The sequence below is a fragment of the Nesoenas mayeri genome (genome assembly GCF_963082525.1).
Source record: "Nesoenas mayeri genome assembly, chromosome: 22".
Lineage (NCBI taxonomy): Eukaryota > Metazoa > Chordata > Aves > Columbiformes > Columbidae > Nesoenas > Nesoenas mayeri.
Window position 1 is genome coordinate 2,108,458 of NC_137572.1, and position 23,814 is coordinate 2,132,271.

Genomic DNA, 23,814 nt, shown 5'->3' on the forward strand with positions numbered 1-23,814 from the left:
ACCCCATTCACTCCATTACTTCACCCAAACCGATTGAAAACCCGTAAAACTCCTCCCGAAATCCCTCTCCAAACCCACGCGAGATGAAAACAACACCCTCAGAATTTGGGTAAAAAAACCACCGAAGTCACCTTTTTTTTTAAACTTGTTATTATTATTTGTGATTCCCCGTGAATCGACTTCTCCCCCGGGTCAAAGCCGTAATTTGGGATTTGGCGGCTGCTCTGTGTATAAAAATCACCCCCCGGCGGGGCCGGGCGGCTGCCGGCGCTTACAAACGGTACAAAACAAAACAAAATTAAAATAAAACGAACCCCTTGAAAATAAATTCAAAAATCACCAAAAAACCATCCCCAGACCCCCCCGATTTCTGCTTCACAAGCCGAGGCTGCGGCAGCGGCTCCTCTACGTCCTCGACAACCCGCGGTTGTCCAAATCCTTCACCTACGGGGCGAAAAAAACCACCGAGTTAGGTGGAAAATGAACATTTTTTCCCAAACCTGCGGGTTTTTGGGCTCGTTTTGGCGCCGTTACCTTGTATATCCGCACCAGCCAGTGCTCGGTGGTGTACGCCTCCTCCAGCACGTCCAGCTCGAAGTCCTTGTTGCCGATTTCGGCATTACGCACGCGGTCGTAGCCCGGCGGCCGCTCTGCGGGAAGGCGGAGGTGTCAGGGGGGCCCCAAAAATCAGTGCCACCCCTGCGGAGGTGGCCCCGGGGACTTACTGGCCTCGGTGTAGACCTGGCCGAAGCGGTAGTAGCACATCTTGTACATGAGGCAGTTGAGCAGCACCGGGGAGCCCTCGCGGTCGACGCGGAACTCGCCGGTGGGGGTGTAGTAGTCGTGCTCCTTGATGTGGCGGCCGGTGTCGGTGCTGCCGCCGATGCGAACCATCCACAGGAACTTGTTGATGTCTAGGGGGGCAGAGAGAGGGGTGGGGTTGAGTTGGGGTCAAGAGCAAAGATTGAGTTGAGCTGGGGTCAAAGAATGAGGAGTTGAGGCCAAAGAGCAAAGACTGAGTTGAGTTGGGAGCAAAGAACGAGGAGCTGTGTTGAGTCTGGGATAAAGAGTTGAGTTGGAAGCAAAGAATGAAGAGTTGAGTTGGAGGCAAAGAGTTGAGCTGCGAAAAAGGAATGAGGAGTTGAGTTGAGGGCAAAGAGTTGAGTAGAGAGCAAAGACTGAGTTGAGCTGGGAGGAAAGAATGAAGAGTTGAGCCAAGTTGGAGGCAAAGAGTTGAGTTGGGGGCAAAGAACGAGGAGCTGGGAAGAAAGAATGAGGAGTTGCAGGCAAAGACCTGATCAAGTTGAGTTGAGTCACAGCAAAGAGTTGAGTTGGGGGAAAGAGTAAGGAGTCGAGGGTAAAGAACAAAGAGTTGAGTTTAGGGCAAAGAGTGAGTAGTTATACTGAGTGTAAAGAGCAGAGTTGAGGAGGGAGCAAAGAGGAGTTGGAGACAAAAAACAAAGAGTTGTTGGGGGCAAAGAGCTGAGTTGAGAGTAAAGAGCAGGTGGTGGAGTTGAGGGCTAAGAGCAAGTAGTTGTGTTGGGAGTAAAGAGTTGAATTGGGAGCAAAGAATGAGGAGCTGATTTGAGGGCAAAGAGTGAGTAGTTGAGAGCAAAGAGTTGAGTTGGGACAGAGTAGTTGATTTGAGGGCAAAGAGTAGGTGGGTTGAACTGGGGGGGGCAAACAGTTGAGTTGGGGACAAAAAGTTGAGGGTAAAGAGCAACTAGGTGAGTTGGGGCCAAAGAGCGAGTAGCTGAGTTGTTGGCGCCAAAGTGTTGAGTTGGGGCCAGCAAGTAAAGCGGGAGCAGCTCCAACCAGGAGCCCCCTGGTCCCACCTCCACACTCATCTCACCGGTACCCCCGGCTGGGCCCTTACCGTCCGAGGAGTAACCGGTGAGGCCGCCGAAGATGACCAGCACGTAGCTGACGTCCAGCTCCCTCATGATCTCATAGGCCTTCTCCTCCGTCGACGCCATGGCCTGGAGCGGACAAGGCATCACCGGCAAGTCCTGGAGCGACCAGGAAGTCCCGGCGGTTGCGGCGAGACCTACCTGCCCGACACGGGAGATGTGGGTGTTGTTCCAGGTGTTGTTGTCCACCAGGATGGTGCGGTTGGCCATGGCGGTGATCTGGTAGCCGTAGTCCCACCACGACATCACCTTGGCGTCCTGTGCCCAAATCAATGTCAACTGAGACACCAGCGATGCAACGTTGGGTCCCCACCACCCAACTCAATGTGAACTGAGACGTGGATGATGTCACGTTGGGTCCCCACCCCCCAACATCAACCAAGAGGCCGACGATGTGACATTGGGTCCCCACTGCCCAAACTCCACCCCCCGGTACCTCCGGCGTGTTGTGGCGCAGCCAATAATAAGCTTCTCTGAAGTCGTCGAAGATGATCCGGCTGCCGTCGCCACCGCGGGCGGAAAGCACGATGGAAGGGGACGAGTAGGCCTCGCTGGTCACCCACGTGGAGTGGAAGGTGTAGGTGATGAGGAAGAACGCCATCACCAAGATCATCCCGCTGGCCACCTGGGCGAGCAAACCGGCGTCAACGCCAGTGGGAAGAAGCCACCGACCTCCCGCCTTGTCCCTTGTCCCCAAACTCACCTCGTTTTTGATGGGGTAGGTGGAATCTTGTTGCTTTTTGCTCTTCTTGTCCGGGCGGCTGATGTCCAGGTTCTTCATGTAGGTGGACAAGACTTGGGAGACGCCGATGCCAGAGAGGATGCACATCACCGGGGCCAGCACCAGCATCAGCCGCACCTGCGGTCAACGGATGGACCCTCAGAGAAGACATTTGGGCAAAAATCGGCGAGAAACGGGAAAATTCAATCCCAAACTCAACGTGGAGATGGACCCATCGCCACCACCGCGGACGTTCTCCAAAGACCTCAACGTTGGCCCAGGTGAGGAACCAACCGCAATTTTATGCTTCGAGGTGGAAAAAAGCATCAGGAGAGGCCTCCACATCCAGAAACCACCCAAAGTGTGAACAAAAACGGGTTGTTTCATCAAAAAAACACCAAAACCATTGAGTTTTGGATCATCCTGTTGCCTCGCCACGCAAAGAGGCCCCAAAAAATTGATCTTTGGGAAGAAACGATAAATTCAACCAGCTCAAGGTTGAAACCTCACTGATTCCAAAAACATAAAAAGGGATTAAATCAGCTTTTATAAGAGTGTTTGGGCCTCACCATCACAGCCGAGAAGTACATGCTGGTGACGCCGTACATGATGATGAAGATCCGGGCGTCCGAGAGGTTGCTGAAGCAGTAGTAGAGTCCCACTGCGCCGGGGAGAGAGAAACGGGTCAAATCTGCCTCAAAACCATGTTTTCCGAAAGGAAAACCAGGCGGTAGATCAATTAAAACCAGCAGCGTGGTTTAATAAACGGGATTTTGGCGCCGGGCTCACCGGGGAACATGAAGACGAGAAGCTGGAGGTCGAAATAATAAGAGGACCAGGTGGTGGGTTGGTGCTCGGAGACGGACGCGATGATGGGGATGTTGTTCTTGGCGTAGGAAGGATCCAGGAGGGAGTAAAAACGCCCCGTCCACGGCGAGATTTTCCCTGGAAAAGAGCAAGAAAAGGGCAATAAATGGGGATTAAGATTGATAAATTGCGTGAGTTTTTCTAGAAGAACGGGAGGTTACCGGTCAGCATGAGGACGGTGCCGAGGGACAGGAGGAGGAAGCCGACGAGGGAGATGACGCTGCGGAAAAGGATCTCGAACTGCTGCGGGTTGAGTTTGCTGCGCAAATAGTCGACGAACGCGTGGATCTGGCAAAGGCCGAACACGCCGAGCGCCGCCATGTGCTCCGAGGACAGGACGGGCTGCGGGGACACAGCGGCGCCTCGTTACCCAACTAACGGCTTCGTGGCAAAATTTTGGCGGAAAGCAGCGATGTTTGGAGGTGCTGAGGGGCTCGGTGCCTCCACAACTGAGATTTGCCACAAAATCAGCGCTAATTTGCCGCTGTTCGCAACAAATCAGCGCTAAATTATCTGGCAAAATTCCCGACAAATCAGCGCTAAATTATCTGCCAAAATTAGCGACAAATCTGTGTTAAACTCGCTGATGCTTGTGACAAATCAGCATGAAATTTGACAAAATTCACGATAAACAGGCACTAAATTATGTGTCAAAATTCATGACAAATCTGCACTAAATTATCTACAAATATTTGCGACAAATCAGCGTGAAATTTGCTGATGTGACAAATCAGCGTTAAATTTGCCAAAATTTGCAACAAACAGGCACTGAATTATTTGTCAAAATTCACGAGAAATTGGCACTGAATTATTTGCTGGAATTTGCAACAAATCAGCACTAAATCATTTGCCAAAATTCATGACAAATCGGTGCTAAACCTGCCAACGTTTGTGACAGATCTCATGAAATTTGCCAAAATTCACAACAAATTGGCATTAAATTTGCTGACAAATCAGCGCTGAATTATCTGCCAAAAATTGTGAACAATCGGTATTAAACTTGCTGATATTTGTGACAAATCAGCGGTAAATTTGCCAAAATTTGCAACGAACAGGCACTAAATTATTTGTCAAAATTCATGACAAATCAGCACTAAATTATTTGCCAGAATTTGCAACAAATCAGTGTGAAATTTGCTGATGTTTGTGACAAATCAGCTTGAAATTCTACAAAATGCACAACAAATTGGCGTTAAATTTGCTGATGCTCATGACAAATTGGCACTAAATTATTGGCCAAAATTCCCAGCAAATCAGTGTTAAATTTGCCAAAATTTGCGACAAATGGGCCCTGAATTTCCCCGAAAATTTGCGACAAATGGGCCCCGAATTTCCCCGAAAATTTGCGACAAATGGGCCCCGAATTTCCCCGAAAATTTGCGACAAATGGGCCCCGAATTTCCCCGAAAATTTGCGACAAATGGGCCCCGCATTTCCCCGAAAATTTGCGACAAATCGGCCCCGCATTTCCCCGAAAATTTGCAACAAATCGGCCCCGCATTTCCCCGAAAATTTGCGACAAATCGGCCCCGAATTTCCCCAAATTTGCGACAAATCGGCACTGAATTATTTGCCAAAATCTGCAAGAAATCGGCCCTAAATTTTCCAAAATTTGGAACAAATCACTCTTAAATTTCCCAAAATTCACGACAAATCAGCGCTGAATTTCAACAGCATTGAAACCAGGCACCGAGTGGCCTTTTTTTTTTGCTAAACCCTATAAAATGATGGTTTTTGGGTCTCTCGCAGGCACCTGGAAGCCGACGAAGGAGATCTGCATGGACAGGATGGTGCCCAGGCAGTAGACGGTGCAATAGGCCACGTAGATGCGGTGGGAGAAGCGGCCGGTCAGCATCAGCACCAGCACGTGCAGCGGGATCAGGTTGATCAGAAACACGTAACCACCCCACGAGGAAACCTGAAAAACACCCCAAAATGGCATTAGATTATATTAATAATAAAATCATGCACAAAATTTCTATGTAGAAATGAAGAAAAATGCATCTAATTCCAATTTGACGCCATCGCAGACATGGAAAGGGCACAAAGGGGGTTTTTGGAGCCAGAAATACCCCGGAATCACAACAAAAAAACTCACCATGTAGAAATAAGCCAGAGCGCACATGGCGGCCCAATAGATAGAACCGGTTTTAACGGCTTTGATCCACATGTAGTAGGTGAGGAGCATGCAGAATATCGCGATACCTAGGCGGGAGGAGACAGAAAGGTCCTAAAACCTTGAAGCGGCAATAAAATCGATCAAATAAAATTAAAAATAGATATATAACCGCTCTTGTTGCTGCGTCAGAAGACAGGACGGTGCTTTGCGTAAAGAATTCATATCGAGATATGGGGTTAATATCTGATTTTGGGGTTAACACACGCATTTTTGGTGTTTGTGGGTCTATGAAATGGTGATTTCTGTCGTGCCCAGTGGCGATTTTACCCCATTTTCCAATTCTCCCCCGTTTCCGGTGCCGCAAACTCACCTTCGTTATCGTAGGAGCCGGCGACGGATCGCGAGATGTAGCCGGGCACCACGGCGATCATGGCGGCGGCCAGGAGGCCCGCGCCCGCGTCCTGGGGCAAAAAACAGCCAAAATGGGCAAAAAGAATCACTTTTTGGCATTTTTGTTAGCATACACCTCAAAGGAATAAAAATTTGAGCGTTTAAATGAGACTTTAAGCAAGATTTTCAGCCTGGGTTTAGCTTGACGTGGCGGTCGCCACTGATAAAATGGATTGAGGCAAAATTTCCGCGCTTAGAGGTAAAATTGTCAAGATTTGCCTCGATTTAGCCAAAATCTGCGTAATTCGCTCCGACCTTGAGCTCTTTGGTGAGGTGGTAGGTGACGACGGTGGTGAAGGAGGAGAAGAGCGGAGCCAGGAAGACGCAGACGTTGCGGATGTCGATGGTGACGTGGAAGAAGTGCAGGACGTGGTAAATGGCGGCCGAGGTGATCATCAGCCCTGCGGGGGCCAAACGAGCCACGTCAGCGCCGTAATTAACATCTCAAAGTCTCATTAAGGGCCCCCTCCAGTGATTTCCCCGCTCACCGGGATAAATCGTCCCGCCAATAATCCTGCCCAGCGGGTACCACGCGCGGTCATCGAACCAGTTGTGGAACTTATAAAAACCTTCCTCGGCCAGAAAGCGGGTGGTGCGGTAATTAAAATATCTGTTAACGGAGAGAAAACACCCAAACCTCCGCGTTAACACCAAGAAATACTGAAATTTGGGGTCTAAAAGAGTCAAAATGAGCTGTGGTGGATGAAACCCGCCCTCTGAATCCTTCCTGCTCGGTGGGGAAGTTAAGTCGAGCTTAAAGGTCCTGTTAAGTCGAGCTTAAAGGTCCTGTTAAGTCGAGCTTAAAGGTCCTGTTAAGTCGAGCTTAAAGGTCCTGTTAAGTCGAGCTTAAAGGTCCTGTTAAGTCGAGCTTAAAGGTCCTGTTAAGTCGAGCTTAAAGGTCCTGTTAAGTCGAGCTTAAAGGTCCTGTTAAGTCGAGCTTAAAGGTCCTCTTAAGTCGAGCTTAAAGGTCCTCTTAAGTCGAGCTTAAAGGTCCTCTTAAGTCGAGCTTAAAGGTCCTCTTAAGTCGAGCTTAAAGGTCCTCTTAAGTCGAGCTTAAAGGTCCTCTTAAGTCGAGCTTAAAGGTCCTCTTAAGTCGAGCTCAGCAAACACTGCCCAAAAAGGAAAAAGCCCATCAGGTTCTCCCCAAAAATAAGAGACAAATAAAACGAGACTTACGGGTCGAACTCATGGATGACACTTTCGAATCTTAAGACGGAAAAAAGCCTCGTGGAGAAAGCTACAAATATAAGACGCAGTTTTGTTAAATTTATCACGTGTTTCGGACGATTAAAACCGGTTTTGTCCCCAAACGGTCGTTGGGAAGATGAAGAAAAATGTGTTTTTCGAGAAAACGGATGCGGAAGGAATAAAAGAAGACAAATGAGAAGGGACTCACAGAGCACGGCTGCCATGGACAGGATGAGCAGCTTGAGCAGCGTGTCTTGCTTCTCATAGGACAGGCGGAAAAACCCTAATTTCGTCATTTTTTACACCAAAACTGGAGATTTGAGGACACTCGGAGACCTGAAAAGGCACAGGGAGGGTGAGCAGAGAGCAAACCCCACAACACCTCTAAATCACAGAATCCCAGAGTGTGAGGGGTTGAAGGGCCCTGGAAAGCTCACCCAGTGCAATCTCCCCATGGAGCAGGAACACCCAGATGAGGTTACACAGGAAGGTGTCCAGGCGGGTTGGAATGTCTGCACAGAAGGAGACTCCACAACCCCCTGGGCAGCCTGGGCCAGGCTCTGACACCCTCACCCCAACAAGTTGCTTCTCAGATTTAAGTGGAACCTCCTGTGTTCCCATTTGCACCCATTGCCCCTTGTCCTGTCCCTGGTTGTCACCAGCAGAGCCTGGCTCCATCCTCCTGACACTGCCCCTTTCCATCTTGATCCCCAGCAATGAGTCCCCCCTCAGTGTCCTCTTGTCCAGCTCCAGAGCCCCAGCTCCCTCAGCCTTTCCTCACACGGGAGATGCTCCACTCCCTGCAGCATCTTGGTGGCTGCGCTGGACTCTCTGCAGCAGTTCCCTGTCCTGCTGGAACTGAGGGGCCACAACTGGACACAAGATTCCAGGTGTGGTCTCCCCAGGGCAGAGCAGAGGGGCAGGAGAACCTCTCTGACCTACTGACCACCCCCTTCTAACCCACCCCAGGTCCCATTGGCTTCCTGGCCACAAGGGCCCAGTGCTGGCTCATGGTCACCCTGCTGTCCCCAGCACCCCCAGCTCCCTTTCCCCTACGCTGCTCTCTAATAGGTCATTCCCCAACTTACACTGGAACCTGGGGTTGTTCCTGCCCAGATTCAAGACTCTACACTTGCCCTTGTTCTATTGCATTAAATGTTTCCCGCCCAGCTCTCCAGCCTGTCCAGGTCTCTGATGGCAGCACAGCTTCCAGTGTCACCACTCCTCCCAGCTCGGTGTCACCAGCAAACTTGCTGACAGTCACTCTGTTCCCTCGTCCAAATCACTGATGAATATATTGAATAACAGCGGCCCCAGCACTGCCCCTGCGGCACTGCACTGGATACAGGCCTCACCTGACTCTGCCCATTGACCACGACTCTCTGGCTTCTTCCCTTCAGTCAGTTCACATATTTAACACAAAACCTTCAACGCGTGATTTCTGCCGGATGTTTGCTAATCCACGTCTCCCGTTCCCAAATCCTCACCTGATCCCTCACTGAATGTTTTCTCTATCTTAGACTCCAGAGCTTCTCCGGGGCAGCGGACGTGCCTAATTTTCTGCATGAAAAACCAAGAAACCAAGCGTAAGCTTTTACCAGAACTCACTGATTTTATCACTGGCTTGTTTGGAGTTTAAGCAACGCACAAAATAAACAAAAAGGGCAAAAAGCTGGTGCCGTTTTCTCAAACATGAGAGGTCTGAACGGCTTCAAATTATCGATATTGTTTAATTTGACCTCCCTGGGTGGAGGAAGAACCAGGAAAATCTGCAAATGAGACACCAAGGAAGTGAAACTGTAGCCACAGAATGATGAATTCCTCCTTTGGAAATGCTCTGGTTTCTTTAAAATATTTAATTAGCTGATTAATTAGGAAAAACACCTCATGGTGAATCCTCAATTTGTGTCTCTGATGCTGGGGAGATTGAAAAATGAAACACAAACTGGGCTCTTCTGCACCAGGGACGGGATTTTGATGGGCACGAGCTAATTAACACAGGAATAACCCCGCGGGTAATTATTTCCTGGGGATAATGAGCAGCAGGGAATAACGAGGATGCAGGCGGCTCCTGTGCTCAGCCCCCGAAAGCCCATGACCCCATAGACCCTGACCCCAAACCTGGGCACCCCAAACCCTCACAACCCCGTCACCTCGAGCCTGTATAACCCACAGCCCTCCCACCCAGACCTGGGCACCCAAAGCCCCACAGCCCCTCAGCCCCACACCTGGGCACCCCAAAACCCTCACAACCCCGTCACCCCGAGCCTGTATACCCCACAGCCCTCACCCACACCCAGACCTGGGCACCCAAAGCCCCACAGCCCCTCAGCCCCAAACCTGGGCACCCCAAAACCCTCACCCACAAGTCCCAGGCATCCCATAATGCCACAGCTCCTCACCCCAAACCTGGGCACCTCAAACCCCCCCAGACCCTCGGTGACAGACCTTAGAACCCCCAAACCCCCTCACTCCAAACCTGGGTGCCCACAGACCCTCGGCCACACAGCTGGGCACCCCATAACTCCACCGAACCTCAGACACACACCTGCGAGCCCCAAAACTGCCTCACCCCAGATCTGGGCACCCCAAAACCTCTTCACCCCAAACCTGGGCACCCCAAAACCTCTTCACCCCAAACCTGGGCACCCCAAACCCCACAGCCCCTCACCCCAAACCCCATGTCCCTACAGACCTGAGCACCCCACAACCCCACAGCCCCTCAGCCACAGACCTGGGAACCCCCAAACCCCACAACCCCTCACCCCACACGTCCCAGGCACCCCATAACCCCACAGCTCTTCACCCCAAACCGGGGCACCCCAAAGCCACACAGCCCTCAGTGATCTTGGAACCCCAAAACCCCCTCATCCCAAACTTGGGCCCCCCGCAGCCCCACAGCCCGCTCACCTCACAAGCCCCAGTCACCCCATAGCCCCACAGGCCCTCACACCCCACATCCCCAGACACCCTATGGCCCCTCAGCCCCCACCCCGGGCCGGACACCCGACACCCCACAGCCCCGGGCCCTCAGGCCTCACCCGGGCGCCGCGCTCGGCCCCGCCGCCATCCGCCCCGCGCAGCCGCCCTTTCCCTGCTCGCTTGCCATTGGCCGCCGGCGACGCCACTCCAAATCTCTTAGCGCTCATTGGCTGTAACGCCGGGAACTCAGCCCAAGCTGGCAGCGCACGGCGCTTTCCTATTGGCGGAGCGCTGGGCGGGCGGGGTCGGCGGAGAGCGAGCCGTAACGTGTCCGTTCCCGCTTGTGGGGGGTGTGGCGACGCGGATCACGCGGGCGGATGCGGAAGCGGGAGGTTCACGCCACGTGGGTGGTGCCACGTGGGCGGGGCCGGGGGGGGGGGGGTCCCTCGTCCCCAAACCCGGTGACAACGATCGCGCCCCCGCCGGGGGACAGAAGCGCATGCGCAGGACGGCTGCAAACCGGGATCGCTCCTTTAATGTTTTTCAGTGTGAAAATCCTAGAGAAAAGTTGATAAACCCGCCCCCCTCCCCCAAAAAAACAATAAAAGGGTTTTTTTTGTGTGGTTTTTTAAAGTCACCGGTTACCCCCCTGACCCCACATGCACAGGGAGGGGAAACTGCGGCGAGAACTCCCCAAAAATACACCCCCCCACACCTGAGTCGGGGGACGCTATAAAACACGCGCGAGGTGTTAAAAATCCGGGTTTTCTCCCCAAATTTCACCCGGGGTTTGGTCGCTGCTCAGGTGTGTTTGGCAGGGGAGGAGGAGGAGGAGGAGGAGGAAGCAGCGCCCAGGGCCGACTGCAGGTAAACAGTTTTGTGGAAGAGCCGGTTGCTCAGGAAAACCACCAAGGAGAAGAGACGGAGCTGGAAGTGGCTGCAAGGGAAGAGAAAAATGATATGAACCCTCCCCAGTGGGGTCTTGGGGGGAAAAATGGGGGTTTGGGGGGTTCTGGGGTACTCACTAGGTTTTGCCGGGGGTTCTGGCTTCGTTGGCGCTGATGATGAAGAGGGGGAAGAGGATGGAGAAGAGGCAACCGCTGGAAGGGAAAAATAGTGAGGAGAGAGAAAATGGGGGAAAAACGGGGGCAAAGGGGGAAAAATGGGGAAAAATGGGGGCAAAGGGGGAAAAGTGAAAAGGGGGAACAAAGGAGAATAGAAAGAAAGAATAAAAGGAAAAAAGAGGGGAGTGAAAAGGGGGGAAAAGAGGAGAGTGAAAAGGGGGAAAAAGAGGAGAGTGAAAAGGGGGAAAAAGAGGAGAGTGAAAAGGGGGAAAAAGAGGAGAGTGAAAAGGGGGAAAAAGAGGAGAGTGAAAAGGGGGAAAAAGAGGAGAGTGAAAAGGGGGAAAAAGAGGAGAGTGAAAAGGGGGAAAAAGAGGAGAGTGAAAAGGGGGAAAAAGAGGAGAGTGAAAAGGGGGAAAAAGAGGAGAGTGAAAAGGGGGAAAAAAGAGGAGAGTGAAAAGGGGGAAAAAAGAGTAAAAAGAAAAAATGATAGAAAGGGGATAAAGAGGAAGAAATAGAGAAGGGAGAATAGCATAAAACTAATAAAATACCAATGAGACATCCCCCCGTTTCGCAGGCGCGGCGCTCACCTGACGATGTAGGAGGACTGCGTGGCGGTGAGGAACGCCAGCGGCAGCCCAAACCCGAAGTAGTAGGGCCAGTTCCTCTCGATGTTGGACAAGCGCTGGTGCATCTCCAGGCCTGGAAAAACAGCCAGATGAGCAACGCGGAGACGCAGCGGGGAGATGAACCCGAGCGGGGCGAACGCGGCTGACCTTTGTTGAACCAGCGGTACTCGAAGCAGTAGAGCGAGTAGAGCAGCGACATGTGCAGGAGGCTGATGAGCTGCCCCACCACATCGATGGGGAACAGGCTGACGATCATCCCCTGGTGCCGGAATAACGGAGAGGGAAGGGGAAAGGAGAGGGAAGGGGAAAGGAGAGGGAAGGGGAAAGGAGAGGGAAGGGGAAAGGAGAGGGAAGGGGAAAGGAGAGGGAAGGGGAAAGGAGAGGGAAGGGGAAAGGAGAGGGAAGGGGAAAGGAGAGGGAAGGGGAAAGGAGAGGGAAGGGGAAAGGAGAGGGAAGGGGAAAGGAGAGGGAAGGGGAAAGGAGAGGGAAGGGGAAAGGAGAGGGAAGGGGAAAGGAGAGGGAAGGGGAAAGGAGAGGGAAGGGGAAAGGAGAGGGAAGGGGAAAGGACCAAACGAACAAAGAGAAAGAAAAAGCACCAAGACAGAAGAACCAAAAGATAAAGAAACACAAAAGAAAGGAAGAGGAAACGAAAGGAGGATGAGATGAAAGAGAGAGGGGGGAAAAAAAGAAAGTAGCAGGTGAGAGAGGGGGATCTGGATTTCGGGGGAACATCCCCCCAGCGTGGGGCGGGATGGGAGATGGTGATTTTTTGGTGTGCGACTCTCTCAAAAAACCCAAAGCTCACCTGGATGAGGAAAAGCGCCTGCAGGAGGAGGTTGAACAGCATGTCGGCGATGATTTTGCTGACGCTGGGGAAGGGGTGAGGCTTCCTGCCCGAGACTTCGAACGCTAGATCTGCGATGTCCTGAAAAAAGGAGAAATAGGGTGCGAGGGTGATGAAATTTGGAAAAGAAAAGGGAGTTTGAGGGAAACGGGGTTCAAAAGGATCTGCTACCACCCTCAAATTTTTGGGGTGGGGTTTTATTTTGCGCCAAAATCGCAATGGGAGGGAATGATTCTCGTCACCTGGAACCAGATGGCATTGACGACTTTGCTGAGCACGAAGAGCGGCAGGACCCAGAGGGCACTGAAGATGGAGGTGAGGAGGAACTCCAGCCAGGCCCAGACGTCGCCGTGCAGGGACGGGTCACCTGGGGACAGGGACGGGACACGGGAGGGGACACGGGAGGGATGTCGAACCGTGGCACCAAACGCTTGGGAGGTGCTGGGGAGCAGGACAGGGACTCACCGATGATCTGCGCCGTCACTGACTGGAGGACGGGGATAAATACGCGGTAAAACAAGAAGAGACTAAGCTGTGGGGGAATAAGAGAGAAGAAAGGAGGGTGAGAGAGAAAGAAAAGGTAGAAAGAAATGAGTAAAAAGGTAAAAAAGGTAATAAGAAAAGAGGGAAGAGAGAGAGTGAAAGAACCAGCTTCTCAGTGAGGTTTGCACTATCATTTTTTGTGTCCCCGATCTCCTCCACATAGCCAAAAATCAACACTTTAACGCTTTGTTTTGACCATTTCCGCACCGATTCCTCACCCCCTGATTTACTTTAGCAGAAAAAATGATACTGGGGACTTATCAGGCTGCTCCGTTAAGGATTAAACGTCACGAAATGGCCGTTGGAAGGTCAGAGCTACGAAAATGTCTTGAAAATATCAATATTTAATTCAGTAAAATACTCAAGGGAGCAGAATAATCAGGCGAAAGACTCGAAAAATCCCATAAAATCCCTGAAAATCCAGAATGGGGAGTGGGAACTCGGTGGCTCTGGTCAGTCCCCACGTCACCGACAGCGCGCAAAGGGGTTTTAACGTAGAAAATAACAAAGAACCATTTTCTTACCCAAAACACGCCTCCGTTCCAGGCACAGCACTGAAATATCCGGCTCACTATCCGGGGTTCACTGCAGGAGAGACGCGTTAAGGTCCCCACACCCGGATAAATGTCCCCAAACAAGCGACAATTGCTTTTCTCCCCTATTTTGCGCACTCGGAAGCGTCGCAGAAACCAGCTCGAGGCTGGTCATGCACCAAATTTTATCCAAATTGGGGAAATTCTAGAAGAATTCCCAGTGCCCGCACACAATCTCTAAATTTACCTCAAGGAGAACCTCAATCTTTATTAATTCCCCATTTCTGCACTAAAATAGCAAAAAAGAGCATTTTTTTCCCCAGATTTTTAAGCGTTTATTCGAGATCTCAGGCTGCCACCACCAATGGGATCTTCAAGCGCTCCGGAAAAGAAACCCCAAAATCCACATTCTTGTCGCTCCATCCCCTCTATTATTATTTCAAGTTAATTACGCACTTGTCGTTGTTCAACAATATAAAAGGTTCGACTTTCCTGTTGCAAAACCAATTCCGGTTTTGTTACAAAGAGTGGAAAGAGGGAATTTTAGATCACGTTTAACGCGTTGCTTCAGCGCAACTGGGTTTACAAACCTAAGTTCTGCTTTTGCCAGGTCGCGACAGTTGCGACAAATATTTTTATGATCGTCCCAAGCGCCAGCAACAATAAGGGCTTTATTTCTTAAACCCCGCTTAGCTAAACCTCCCTTTGAGCCTGACGATGGATATTTAGGAAAAAAAAGAAGCGCAAGGACTCACTTTTCTTGCTTTCGCTCTTCCAGGTGGAACCTGCGCTGGGCCAGCGCGCTGTTCGCTCGCCGCCGCCGCTGCTCTTCCCTCTTCTGCTGGATCCGTGCGTCCAGTTTCGAGATGGTGCAGATGCCCCAGACGGAATCCTTGATTCCCTGGGGAATTTTTTTAAAAATGCGTCATTTCTCATCCATTCTCTGCTGTTTTTAAGGCAAAGAGTCTCATTTCTCGCAGCTTTATTCCTTGTGTTGGAAACATCCTCACCAAAATAAAAAAGCGCCCAGAAATCTTCGCCTCGCTAAATTAAAAAAGTAACTCCTAATACTCCACAAGCAGCGATTTCCAGCTGCAAAAATATGTCGTATCCATTATTATCACAATTTAATTTCAAAATAAAAGATGATGAGGACGCTACTGTGAGCCAGGACAGCAGCACAACACACACAACAGTCTGAGATACAGAGTTTTTGGACGCAAACAGGACAAATTTCTATACCAAACGTGTCTGAAACAGCAAATCGTTCTGCTGCAGATACCTAACGGGGTGGAAATTAATTAATTACATGGGCTGCGAGAGCATCATGAAGTGACACAAGTCACAGAATCACAGACTGGACTGGGCTGGAAAAGCCCTCAGAGATCATCCAGTCCAGCCCTCGGTCCAGCTCCAGTCCATTGACTAGATCACGGCACTAAGTGCCATGTCCAATCTCAGTTTACAAACCTCCAGGGCCAGTGAGTCCAGCACCTCCCTGGGCAGCCATTCCAATGCCTGACCACTCTCTGCACAGAATTGCTTTCTAATCTCCAGCCTCAATTTCCCCTGGCAGAGTTGAAACCCATGGCCCCTTGTCCTATTGCTGATGCCTGGGAGAAGAGCCCAATCCCCACCTGGCTAGAACTGCCCTTCAGGTAGTTCTAGAGAGTGCTGAGCTCAGCTCTGAGCCTCCTCTTCTCCAGACTGAACAAGCCCAGCTCCCTCAGCCTCTCCCCATAGGGCTTGTGTTCAAGTCCCTTCCCCGGCCTTGTTGCTCTTCTCTGGACACTCCAGCACTTCAATCTCTTTCCTGACCGGAGGGGCCCAGAACTGAACACAATACTGCAGGTGTGGCCTCCCCAATGCAGAGCACAGGGGAAGGGTCACTGCCCTTGTCCTGCTGACCACGCTGGTTTGGATACAGCCCTCCTGCTTCAGATCGCAGCGAGCGCACCACAGATTTTTCATCTGAAACCCAACAATTTTTTTCAAAACAATTTATTTCTGAAAACAATTTATTTTTTAGCGTCACGTCACAAACATTTTTAAGCCCTGTATTTACACCCGGGCCACAAGACACGGCGGGCACACAGAGTTTGCACTAAGATTTATCACCGTGGGGTATAAATTAATTTTTGCTCGAAGGGAATGGGAGCGGTTGCTGCGATAAACGAGTCGAGCTGACTAACGAGGGACTCACCCTGACGAGGTCGTGCAGGAAGGTTTTCACGCTGTCCGCCATCTCGCCTCCGGCATCACCTCAGCGTTCCCAAACTATCAGCTACGGGGAGAGGGGAAAAGCCGAACCCGAACCTCTCTCATCCTGGAGAGATGGGAAATGAAGGAGCCTGCGGAGAGAGAGAAAACACGAAGTGTAAGGACAAAAAATAAACGATAAATCACCAGCTAATAAAACTCATGGAGTTTTTCTGGGATTGAAAACGCTCTTTTTCTCCTTGGAGCGACTGGCAGCTCTGCTGTCACAAGCCCCAACGTGTCAGCATTGCTGTTGCTCTAACACGCAAATAACTAAAAATAATCTAAAAATAAAGGTTTTATTTTGGTTACTCCAAAACCTGCCAGGGTTTGAACTGCGCTCCTGCGAATGTCAGTTGAAGCCGAACTGGCCTCCAGCTTTATTAACATCGAGTTAATCAGCGGTACTTTCAACCCAAAATCAGTGTCGAGGTCTTTTTGCTTTGGCCAGGTGTCCAGGGTCCGCAGCAGAAAAAAGAAAGGTAAAAACGAGGGTTTTCACTGTTCCAGGCAGCCATGCTTCACCGCCCTTCGGGCTTGGAAATATCTGCCTTAAATACAACAAGACTCTGGCGATTCATTTTTACCTAAAAGACTTTAGTGTTTCCCTATAGATCCCAAATTACAACAGGTACCTCAGGGGTGCCCCCACAGTGGCACCAAAACTACCTCAGGGTCGCCCCACGGATCCCAAATTACCTCAGGGCCGCCTCCACGAAGCCCACAGGTTCCTCAGGGCTGCCCCACGGGGACTCTGAGGCCCCAAATCACCTCAGGGCTGTCCCCACAGGTACCTCAGGGGGTCCATAAATCGCCTCAGGGCCGCCAAATCACCCTCGGGACCCCAAATTATCTCCAAGCTACCCAAAATCACCTCAGGGTTTCCCCACGAATCCCTCGGGGCCCAAAATGACTTCAGGGCTTCCCCCCACAACCCAAAATTACCTCAGCGCCGCCCCCGGATCCCTTCAGGCCCGCGGTTACCTCAGGGCCGCCCCCGCAGTTCCCGGGGGGAACCCCCCTCGCCTCCCCCGAGGGGCCCGCAGGTACCTCAGCGTTACCCCCCCGGCCCCGGGGCCACCCCCGGGCTGTCCCCGCGGTCACTCACCGGCCGGGTCACGGCGGGTCGGGCGGCCCAGCTCCCGGCGGCCCGGCCGGCCGCTCACTGCGCAGGCGCGGGGCCACGCCCATCTACGCATGCGTGACTCCACCCCTTTGTGGCCCCGCCTGCGCACGCAGGGGACCACACCCCTTACGCACGCGGGGCCCCGCCCTTCGGGCTCAGCGCCCGGCGGCGGGCGCGCATGCGCAGGAGTTCCAGTGGAGCGCCCGATGGAGACCGGCGGGGCCCTACAGGGACCGAGAAAGAGCGACGGAGCCCGACAGAACCTGACAGGGCCCAACAGAGCCCAAAAGGGACCGAGAGAGCCTGACATGGCCCGAAAGAGCCCAACAGAGCCCAGCCAGGCTTGGCAGAGCCAAACAGAGCCCAGCTAGGCTTGACAAAACCCAGCAGAGCCTGACACGGTCTGACAGAGCCTGACACGGTCTGACAGAGCCTGACAGGGCTGACATGGCCCAAAAAAGCCCAAGAGAGCCCAAAAGGGACCAAGAGAGCCAGACATGGCCTGAAAGAGCCTGACAGAACCCAGCTAGGCTTGACAAAGCCTGACAGAGCCCAACAGGCCCAACAAACCCGACAAAGCTCGACAGAGACTGGCAAAGCCCAACAGAGCCTTATGGGGCCTGACAGAGCTCGGTGGGGCCCAACAAAGCCCAACAGACCGAGACAAAGCCTGACAGGGTCGGAAAGGGCATGAAAAAGCCTGACAGAGCCCGTGATATACTGCACAGTCACCAAATTACTGTATAGCCACCAATGTATTTTGTGGTGTTGCCCGATAACAGTTAAGGATGTAAGAACTTAACTAGCAAAGACAAGGGCCCAGCTGCATCCTTGGTGGATGGGATAACAGGAACCTTCAGCACGCAGGAGGACAACCCAGTTATAACCAGCTCAGCAGTCCAGGCTTCGGCCAACGCAACATACCAGCCCAAAGGTAAAAGTGCACAGCGAGGGGACTGCGAGCCTTCATCCAAAAGAGCCCGGGCACCAAAAGATCCACGAGCACCAGCTGGCACTGCACATACACCAAGAGGAGGAGCCCTGTGATTATAATCCCCACTCCTATTCCTGGGACTAATTGTACTAATCCAAGGATTTGAGGAGTTGAGTTGAGGGCAAAGAATGAGGAGTTGAGTTGAGTTGGGGGCAGAGTTGAATTGGGAGTAAAGGATGAGGAGTTGGGGGCAAAGAGTTGAGGAGCTGGGAGCAAAGATTGAGTTGAGTTGGGGGCAAAGAACAAGGAGTTGAGTTGAGTTGGGGGCAAAGAACGAGGAGTTGAGTTGGGAGTAATGAACGAGGAGTTGAGTTGAGTTGGGGGCAAAGAATGAGGAGCTGAGTTGAGGGCAAAGAGTTGAGTTGGGGGCAAAGCGCAAAGATTGAGTTGAGCTGGGAGTGAAGAATGTTAAGTTGAGTTGAGTTGGGGGCAAAGAACGAGGAGTTGAGTTGAGGGCAATGAGTTGAGTTGGGAACAAAGAATAAGGAGTTGAGGGCAAAGAGCGAGTAAATTTGAGTTGAGTTGGGACAAAGAGTTGAGGGCAAAGAGCGAGTGGTTAAGTTAGGGGAAAGAGTGAGGAGTTGAGTTGAGGACAAAGAGTTGAGGGCAAAAAGCAAGAAGTCTGGGGCAAAGAGCAAAGAGTTGAGTTGAGCTGGGAACAAAGAGCTGAGTTGGCGGTGAAGAGCGAGTGGAAAAGCTTCCCCCCAAGCAATGATTCGCGGTGCTGTTAAGATCAAATAAAGAGGTGCCTTATGCAATAGCAGATCCAGGTACTGTGACTCATCTCCCACTGAGTCCATGAGACTTGATGTTGGATCAGAGGTTCCCAGAACATAATCTCTCACTGAAATATTTATTTGCTGACTGGTGAGAGACGTTGGATTAAGGGGTTCTACATGCTGTCCCAAACAAGAAGGGAAAAAGGTGGGAGGACGTGCAGAGTTTGCTGAAAGAGGAAACAGGATGGGACATTCAACATCCCAGCTTGAATGGAATCTCACGCCTGCACTTACAGAACATTTGTTTTTATTTGATTAATGAAAGCAATAGGAAGAAAAGACATGGTTCCTAGAAGGTACAGGTCAGCTCAATTGTAGGATACTTTATCCAAGTAGTGATGCTATCCCAAAGTTTTTCACCCTGAGATTGGCAGATAAAAGCTTTCCGAAGTTAACGGAGGAGGAATCGGCATTCCACGGAATGAGAGTTACATACACTCACGTGAGTTTAGTTGTTAACTCTGAAACCTAATGGCAACCATTCACATATCAGTTTGTTGTTTGACGTCTGTGCAGAAATGCAGAATACACTTCAGTGGTCCTATCTGTCCTTCTCTTGAAGAAAAGCTGCCAAATTAATGTGTACTGCGATTAAGTTACAAAAGACATACCCATCATTAACCAATTGACATGATTGATGTTTTCTGACCACCTGCAAAACAAGGGGATGTTCTTCAAGTTTTAGATCCTTCTGCACAACAAGAGGGAGACAGAGGATTGAGTGATACATTGTTTAGAAGCAGAGCACTTAGTTTATATTTAACTAGTAATTAATAGGTGTATTGTGAGTAAGAAATGAAACAATTATAACTAACATCAATTATTTCTTACTATAGATGTATTTTCAAAAACTGAGTGGGAGGGAGAGCACATATTCACAAGCAAGATTTTATCTCACAATCTGGGTTTGGAATCATCCATCAGAAGGCAGGAAAACATCGCAGGGAGCTCAGTCACCCCTTGCGCAGCACATTTGGTCGTCATTCACACAGAATGCTGCTTGCAAGCCGTGGATGTTTAAAGGAGTAGCTTTGGTGAGTAGTTCTCCTTTGCTCATCAGTCGTTCTGAACAACGTGTTGCCTGTAGTTAAAGTGCCCCGGTTGGACAACAAATGCCCCAGGCTCGCTTTGATCGCAGCCACCAAATTACTCACTGTCACCTGAGAGTTCTCACCCACCAAGAACTCCCTGAAGGAAAAGGGATTGGTTGTGCCCAAGACCAGAGCAAGCTGGGAAGTTCCTGACTAGTAACATCCAGTCTGAAACACCCAAAGGACAATGGCTCCTACCGAAGGACTTCCAGAAAGTTTGGCATGTGTTTGATAATTTCAGGCTTTTCCATAGCTGATCCATACATTTAGACCTGTGTGGAGAGTCTCAGGCACATGTAACACTCATTCTGATTTCTTCGCACGGCCTGGATATGAGAACGGTGCTTCTACAGAATATGAATAGAATATTAATAGAATGAATAGAAATGTCTGTGGGACCCTCGGATGTATATCCAAGTCTGCCTGGGGGGCAGCACACTGTAAAGGGGATGTGAAAGGAGCGACATTTTGCGATCTGTGTCCTCATGGTGACAACTGCTTACCCTTCGCTTCTGTTTCTCTCTAGGTCTCTACCTCAGGGTCCTTGGGGCCTCCGTCCATCCGGTGCCTGGGACTGGTAAGCCCTGAGAAACCCACCATTCCTCCCCTCCTTCCTCTCCTCTTGTTCTCTACTTGGTTTCTAGCTCATATTTGCAGGTCACTTTTAATAAGATCCTTGGGTTTGGCCAGGGAAAGTATCCCCGTATAACTGGTGTCCAAGGGATAAGAGCGGCAGAGTCTTGGATTCTTCTCTCCCTGATAACCACTCACTCCCAAGTCTGTATTTTAAAACTCCAGCAGCCAACTTTCAGGAGACGATTTTTTCAATGAAATCTGTCATGATTTAAAAACCATTTTATGTTGAGAAAACAAGAAACATAGACAGGAAGTATGAAGCTAACTTTCCCAATTGCTATAGCCCTTCTTTCTGCCATTAATTAAATTTTCTTGCCTGCTCGGAGGATTGTTAGTTCTCCATTGCCTCCCAACTATGTCCACGTGAAAATTTCAATTCTGTCGTAGTTTCTTATAAAATATCCATCCAGAAAACAAAACCAAAGCATTGACATGTACTGAGGTACAGGTGAAGTGCGTGGGAGAGTTTCCTCTCCTGTTGATGACTCAGCCACCCCTGCCAGGAGGATGGAGGACAAAACAGTCTGTGTTTTTCATCCCTCCTGAGCGTTCACAGGTTGTGCTGCAACACATAAAGGCAGCGGGATGTGGATTCTGATCAATAGTTTTACAATCCTTATTCAAACTGGTTCCATATGAAAAATACACTCAAGTGGCATGAAGGGATTATAGCTCCAGTCTCTCCCTCCTAAAACACAGACCTTCGTAAAATCTATATTCTACCTATGGAAACAATGGCACACATCTGAGACAATGACTCTTTTACTTTTTTCTTCTTATTTTTTATTTATTCCTTTATTTTATCTATTATATCTGTATGTCCTTAGGTCACTGGTATGATTCCAGCTGGAAGGATAAGAGAAAGGGTGACAGATCATTTAAGGTTTAGCAGATAGGAAGAGTTAATATACATCCATACCTTTGGGACACTATCTTATTTTACTTCATGCATGACCTTGGACAAATCACTTAATCCCCATTAGGCGATGGTGACGGTAAATCCTTCCCTTCTCCCCGTCCTCAGCCACAGCTGATTCTGCTGCCAGCATAGAAGACATTACACTGTATTGCACTGTATTACACTGACCCCCGGTGAAGCTCTAGTTTCCAGCTTGTTTCTATTGTGAAAAATTTGGAGTTATTTCACAGATTAGAAGCAATTATTTGAAAGCTCAGAAGTGACCATTCTGGTTGCCTTCATTGCCCTAGTCTGCAAATTTTACCCAGTTATTCCTGCATAGTTCCTAACACTTCTATGCAAGGCCTTCAGTAGCTAAGCTTAAATTCAGGCTGAATTTTACAGATTCCAGCAGCTTGAGCCAGAGTTGCAGTGGGAGCCCCTTTGTGCCGGGCGTTCCTGCCCGTGGAGCCTCTGCAGGAGCCGTCAGCAAAATGCTAGCAAAAGAGAGAGACAATCAGGAAGTTTTAGCTCTAAGAGCAAGCTATGACCTACAATCTAACTAAAAACTTATTTGAATGTATTGTCAGAGACTTTTACCCCATGTTCCAGTATAAGTTGGGAACAAGCTGTTGGAGAACAGTGTAGGGAAAGGGAGCTGGGGGTCCTGGGGACAGCAGGGTGACCATGAGCCAGCACTGGGCCCTTGTGGCCAGGAAGCCAATGGGACCTGGGGTGGGTTAGAAGGGGGTGGTCAGTAGGTCAGAGAGGTTCTCCTGCCCCTCTGCTCTGCCCTGGGGAGACCACACCTGGAATCTTGTGTCCAGCTGTGGCCCCTCAGCTCCAGCAGGACAGGGAACTGCTGCAGAGAGTCCAGCGCAGCCACCAAGATGCTGCAGGGAGTGGAGCATCTCCCGTGTGAGGAAAGGCTGAGGGAGCTGGGGCTCTGGAGCTGGACAAGAGGACACTGAGGGGGGACTCATTGCTGGGGATCAAGATGGAAAGGGGCAGTGTCAGGAGGATGGAGCCAGGCTCTGCTGGTGACAACCAGGGATAGGACAAGGGGCAATGGGTGCAAACGGGAACACAGGAGGTTCCAGTGAAAGAGGAGAAGCAACTTGTTGGGGTGAGGGTGGCAGAGCCTGGCCCAGGCTGCCCAGGGGGTTGTGGAGTCTCCTTCTGTGCAGACATTCCAACCCGCCTGGACACCTTCCTGTGTAACCTCATCTGGGTGTTCCTGCTCCATGGGGGGATTGCACTGGATGAGCTTTCCAACCCCTGACACCCTGTAATTCTGTGATTTCAAGCCTCCTCTGGAGCGCAGCACACACAGGACAGGCCTGATGAGCATGAGGCATCTCATGCTCTGAGCGATTGGTTTCCCTCTCAGAATCGAGCTGTTTGGCTTGTTAGGGACACACAATCTCCTTTAGATAGATTTTAGAGCAAATAGAACAACCATAAATTACACGGTACCGGCGCCGAGTTTACCGTCGGGGCTCGGAGGAAGCTCAGCCCTTTCCTGGTTACTCACTCCCTTGCTCACTCGTCCTGTTCTGCGTGTTGTGTGTCACACGTCCCCATGCGTCCCGCACCCCTCCCGGCTCCAGACCCAAAACGTCCCCATCGACTCCTGGCTCAGCCTTCCCTCCTGTAGCTGCAACATTGGTTGTTTCCTCAAAACTAATTCACAGTAGTTCTCTAGCAGCTTAATAAAGAATTACTACCACTTGTAGAGTTTGTGCAAGTTAGGCCTGTAGTATGTATAAGACCCTTTTATTTTTAATGAGTTATTCTTTAATATTTACTTAATTCTCTACATTCTGAAGTGTAAGTAAAGAAAAGCTTCATATAGTATTATAGTACTAGTTTACCCGTTAATTCAGCTGTAATTGTTGAAAGCTTAGAGCTTCATAAATAAATGAGATTATTTGTTCAAAATGCCATCAGGTCTGCTTGGCATGACATTTAAATTAAATAATGTAAATCAGTTTGACCTGTAAGCCCTTGTCATTATTTGGTGACATTTCGTACAGAATAAATGGTTTGCAGGTTGGGCGGTGTGGTGTGGAGCGTGGCAGAAAGCTGTGAAAACAAGTTATCCTTTCATTTTACACATCGTTTGGAAAAACTCCTTCGTTTTTCTATAATAGAGGAGCATCATTCCGTGGTTCGGAGCACATCAGCTGCCTTGGATACAGAGTTAGATGAATGAAATAGGTAAACTGAGGCAGGGTCGGGTGG

General features: G+C 50.4%; 2 protein-coding genes across 6 annotated transcripts; both read right to left on the reverse strand.

Annotated features, from left to right (window-relative positions):
• Positions 1–163: 163 nt before the first annotated feature.
• STT3A (STT3 oligosaccharyltransferase complex catalytic subunit A) lies at positions 164–10,350 on the reverse strand. Of its 5 annotated transcripts, none has more exons than XM_080357928.1 (19): positions 10,297–10,350; positions 8,743–8,815; positions 7,464–7,591; positions 7,244–7,304; positions 6,556–6,677; positions 6,323–6,468; positions 5,988–6,078; positions 5,597–5,703; positions 5,252–5,416; positions 3,660–3,840; positions 3,421–3,576; positions 3,201–3,292; positions 2,614–2,769; positions 2,347–2,535; positions 2,052–2,168; positions 1,877–1,979; positions 726–914; positions 535–650; positions 164–444 (listed from the first exon to the last, which is right to left on the reverse strand). In XM_080357928.1, the coding sequence occupies exons 3-19, from the start codon at positions 7,549–7,551 to the stop codon at positions 406–408; spliced, it is 2,118 nt and encodes a 705-aa protein (XP_080214054.1). In that variant the 5' UTR covers positions 7,552–7,591; positions 8,743–8,815; positions 10,297–10,350; the 3' UTR covers positions 164–405. The 5 variants fall into 5 exon arrangements, with proteins under 5 accessions (XP_080214054.1, XP_080214055.1, XP_080214057.1 ...); XM_080357929.1 differs by lacking the exon at positions 10,297–10,350 and adding an exon at positions 9,140–9,222; XM_080357931.1 differs by lacking the exon at positions 10,297–10,350 and having other exon boundaries at positions 8,611–8,745.
• Positions 10,351–10,764: 414 nt separating this feature from the next.
• On the reverse strand, positions 10,765–17,229 carry EI24 (EI24 autophagy associated transmembrane protein). The gene is made up of 11 exons (XM_080357945.1): positions 17,155–17,229; positions 15,991–16,138; positions 14,543–14,688; positions 13,779–13,839; positions 13,177–13,243; positions 12,954–13,078; positions 12,673–12,792; positions 12,015–12,126; positions 11,829–11,940; positions 11,203–11,277; positions 10,765–11,114 (listed from the first exon to the last, which is right to left on the reverse strand). Exons 2-11 carry the CDS (start codon positions 16,030–16,032, stop codon positions 10,979–10,981), a joined length of 996 nt encoding a protein of 331 aa, XP_080214071.1. The 5' UTR covers positions 16,033–16,138; positions 17,155–17,229; the 3' UTR covers positions 10,765–10,978.
• Positions 17,230–23,814: the final 6,585 nt, after the last annotated feature.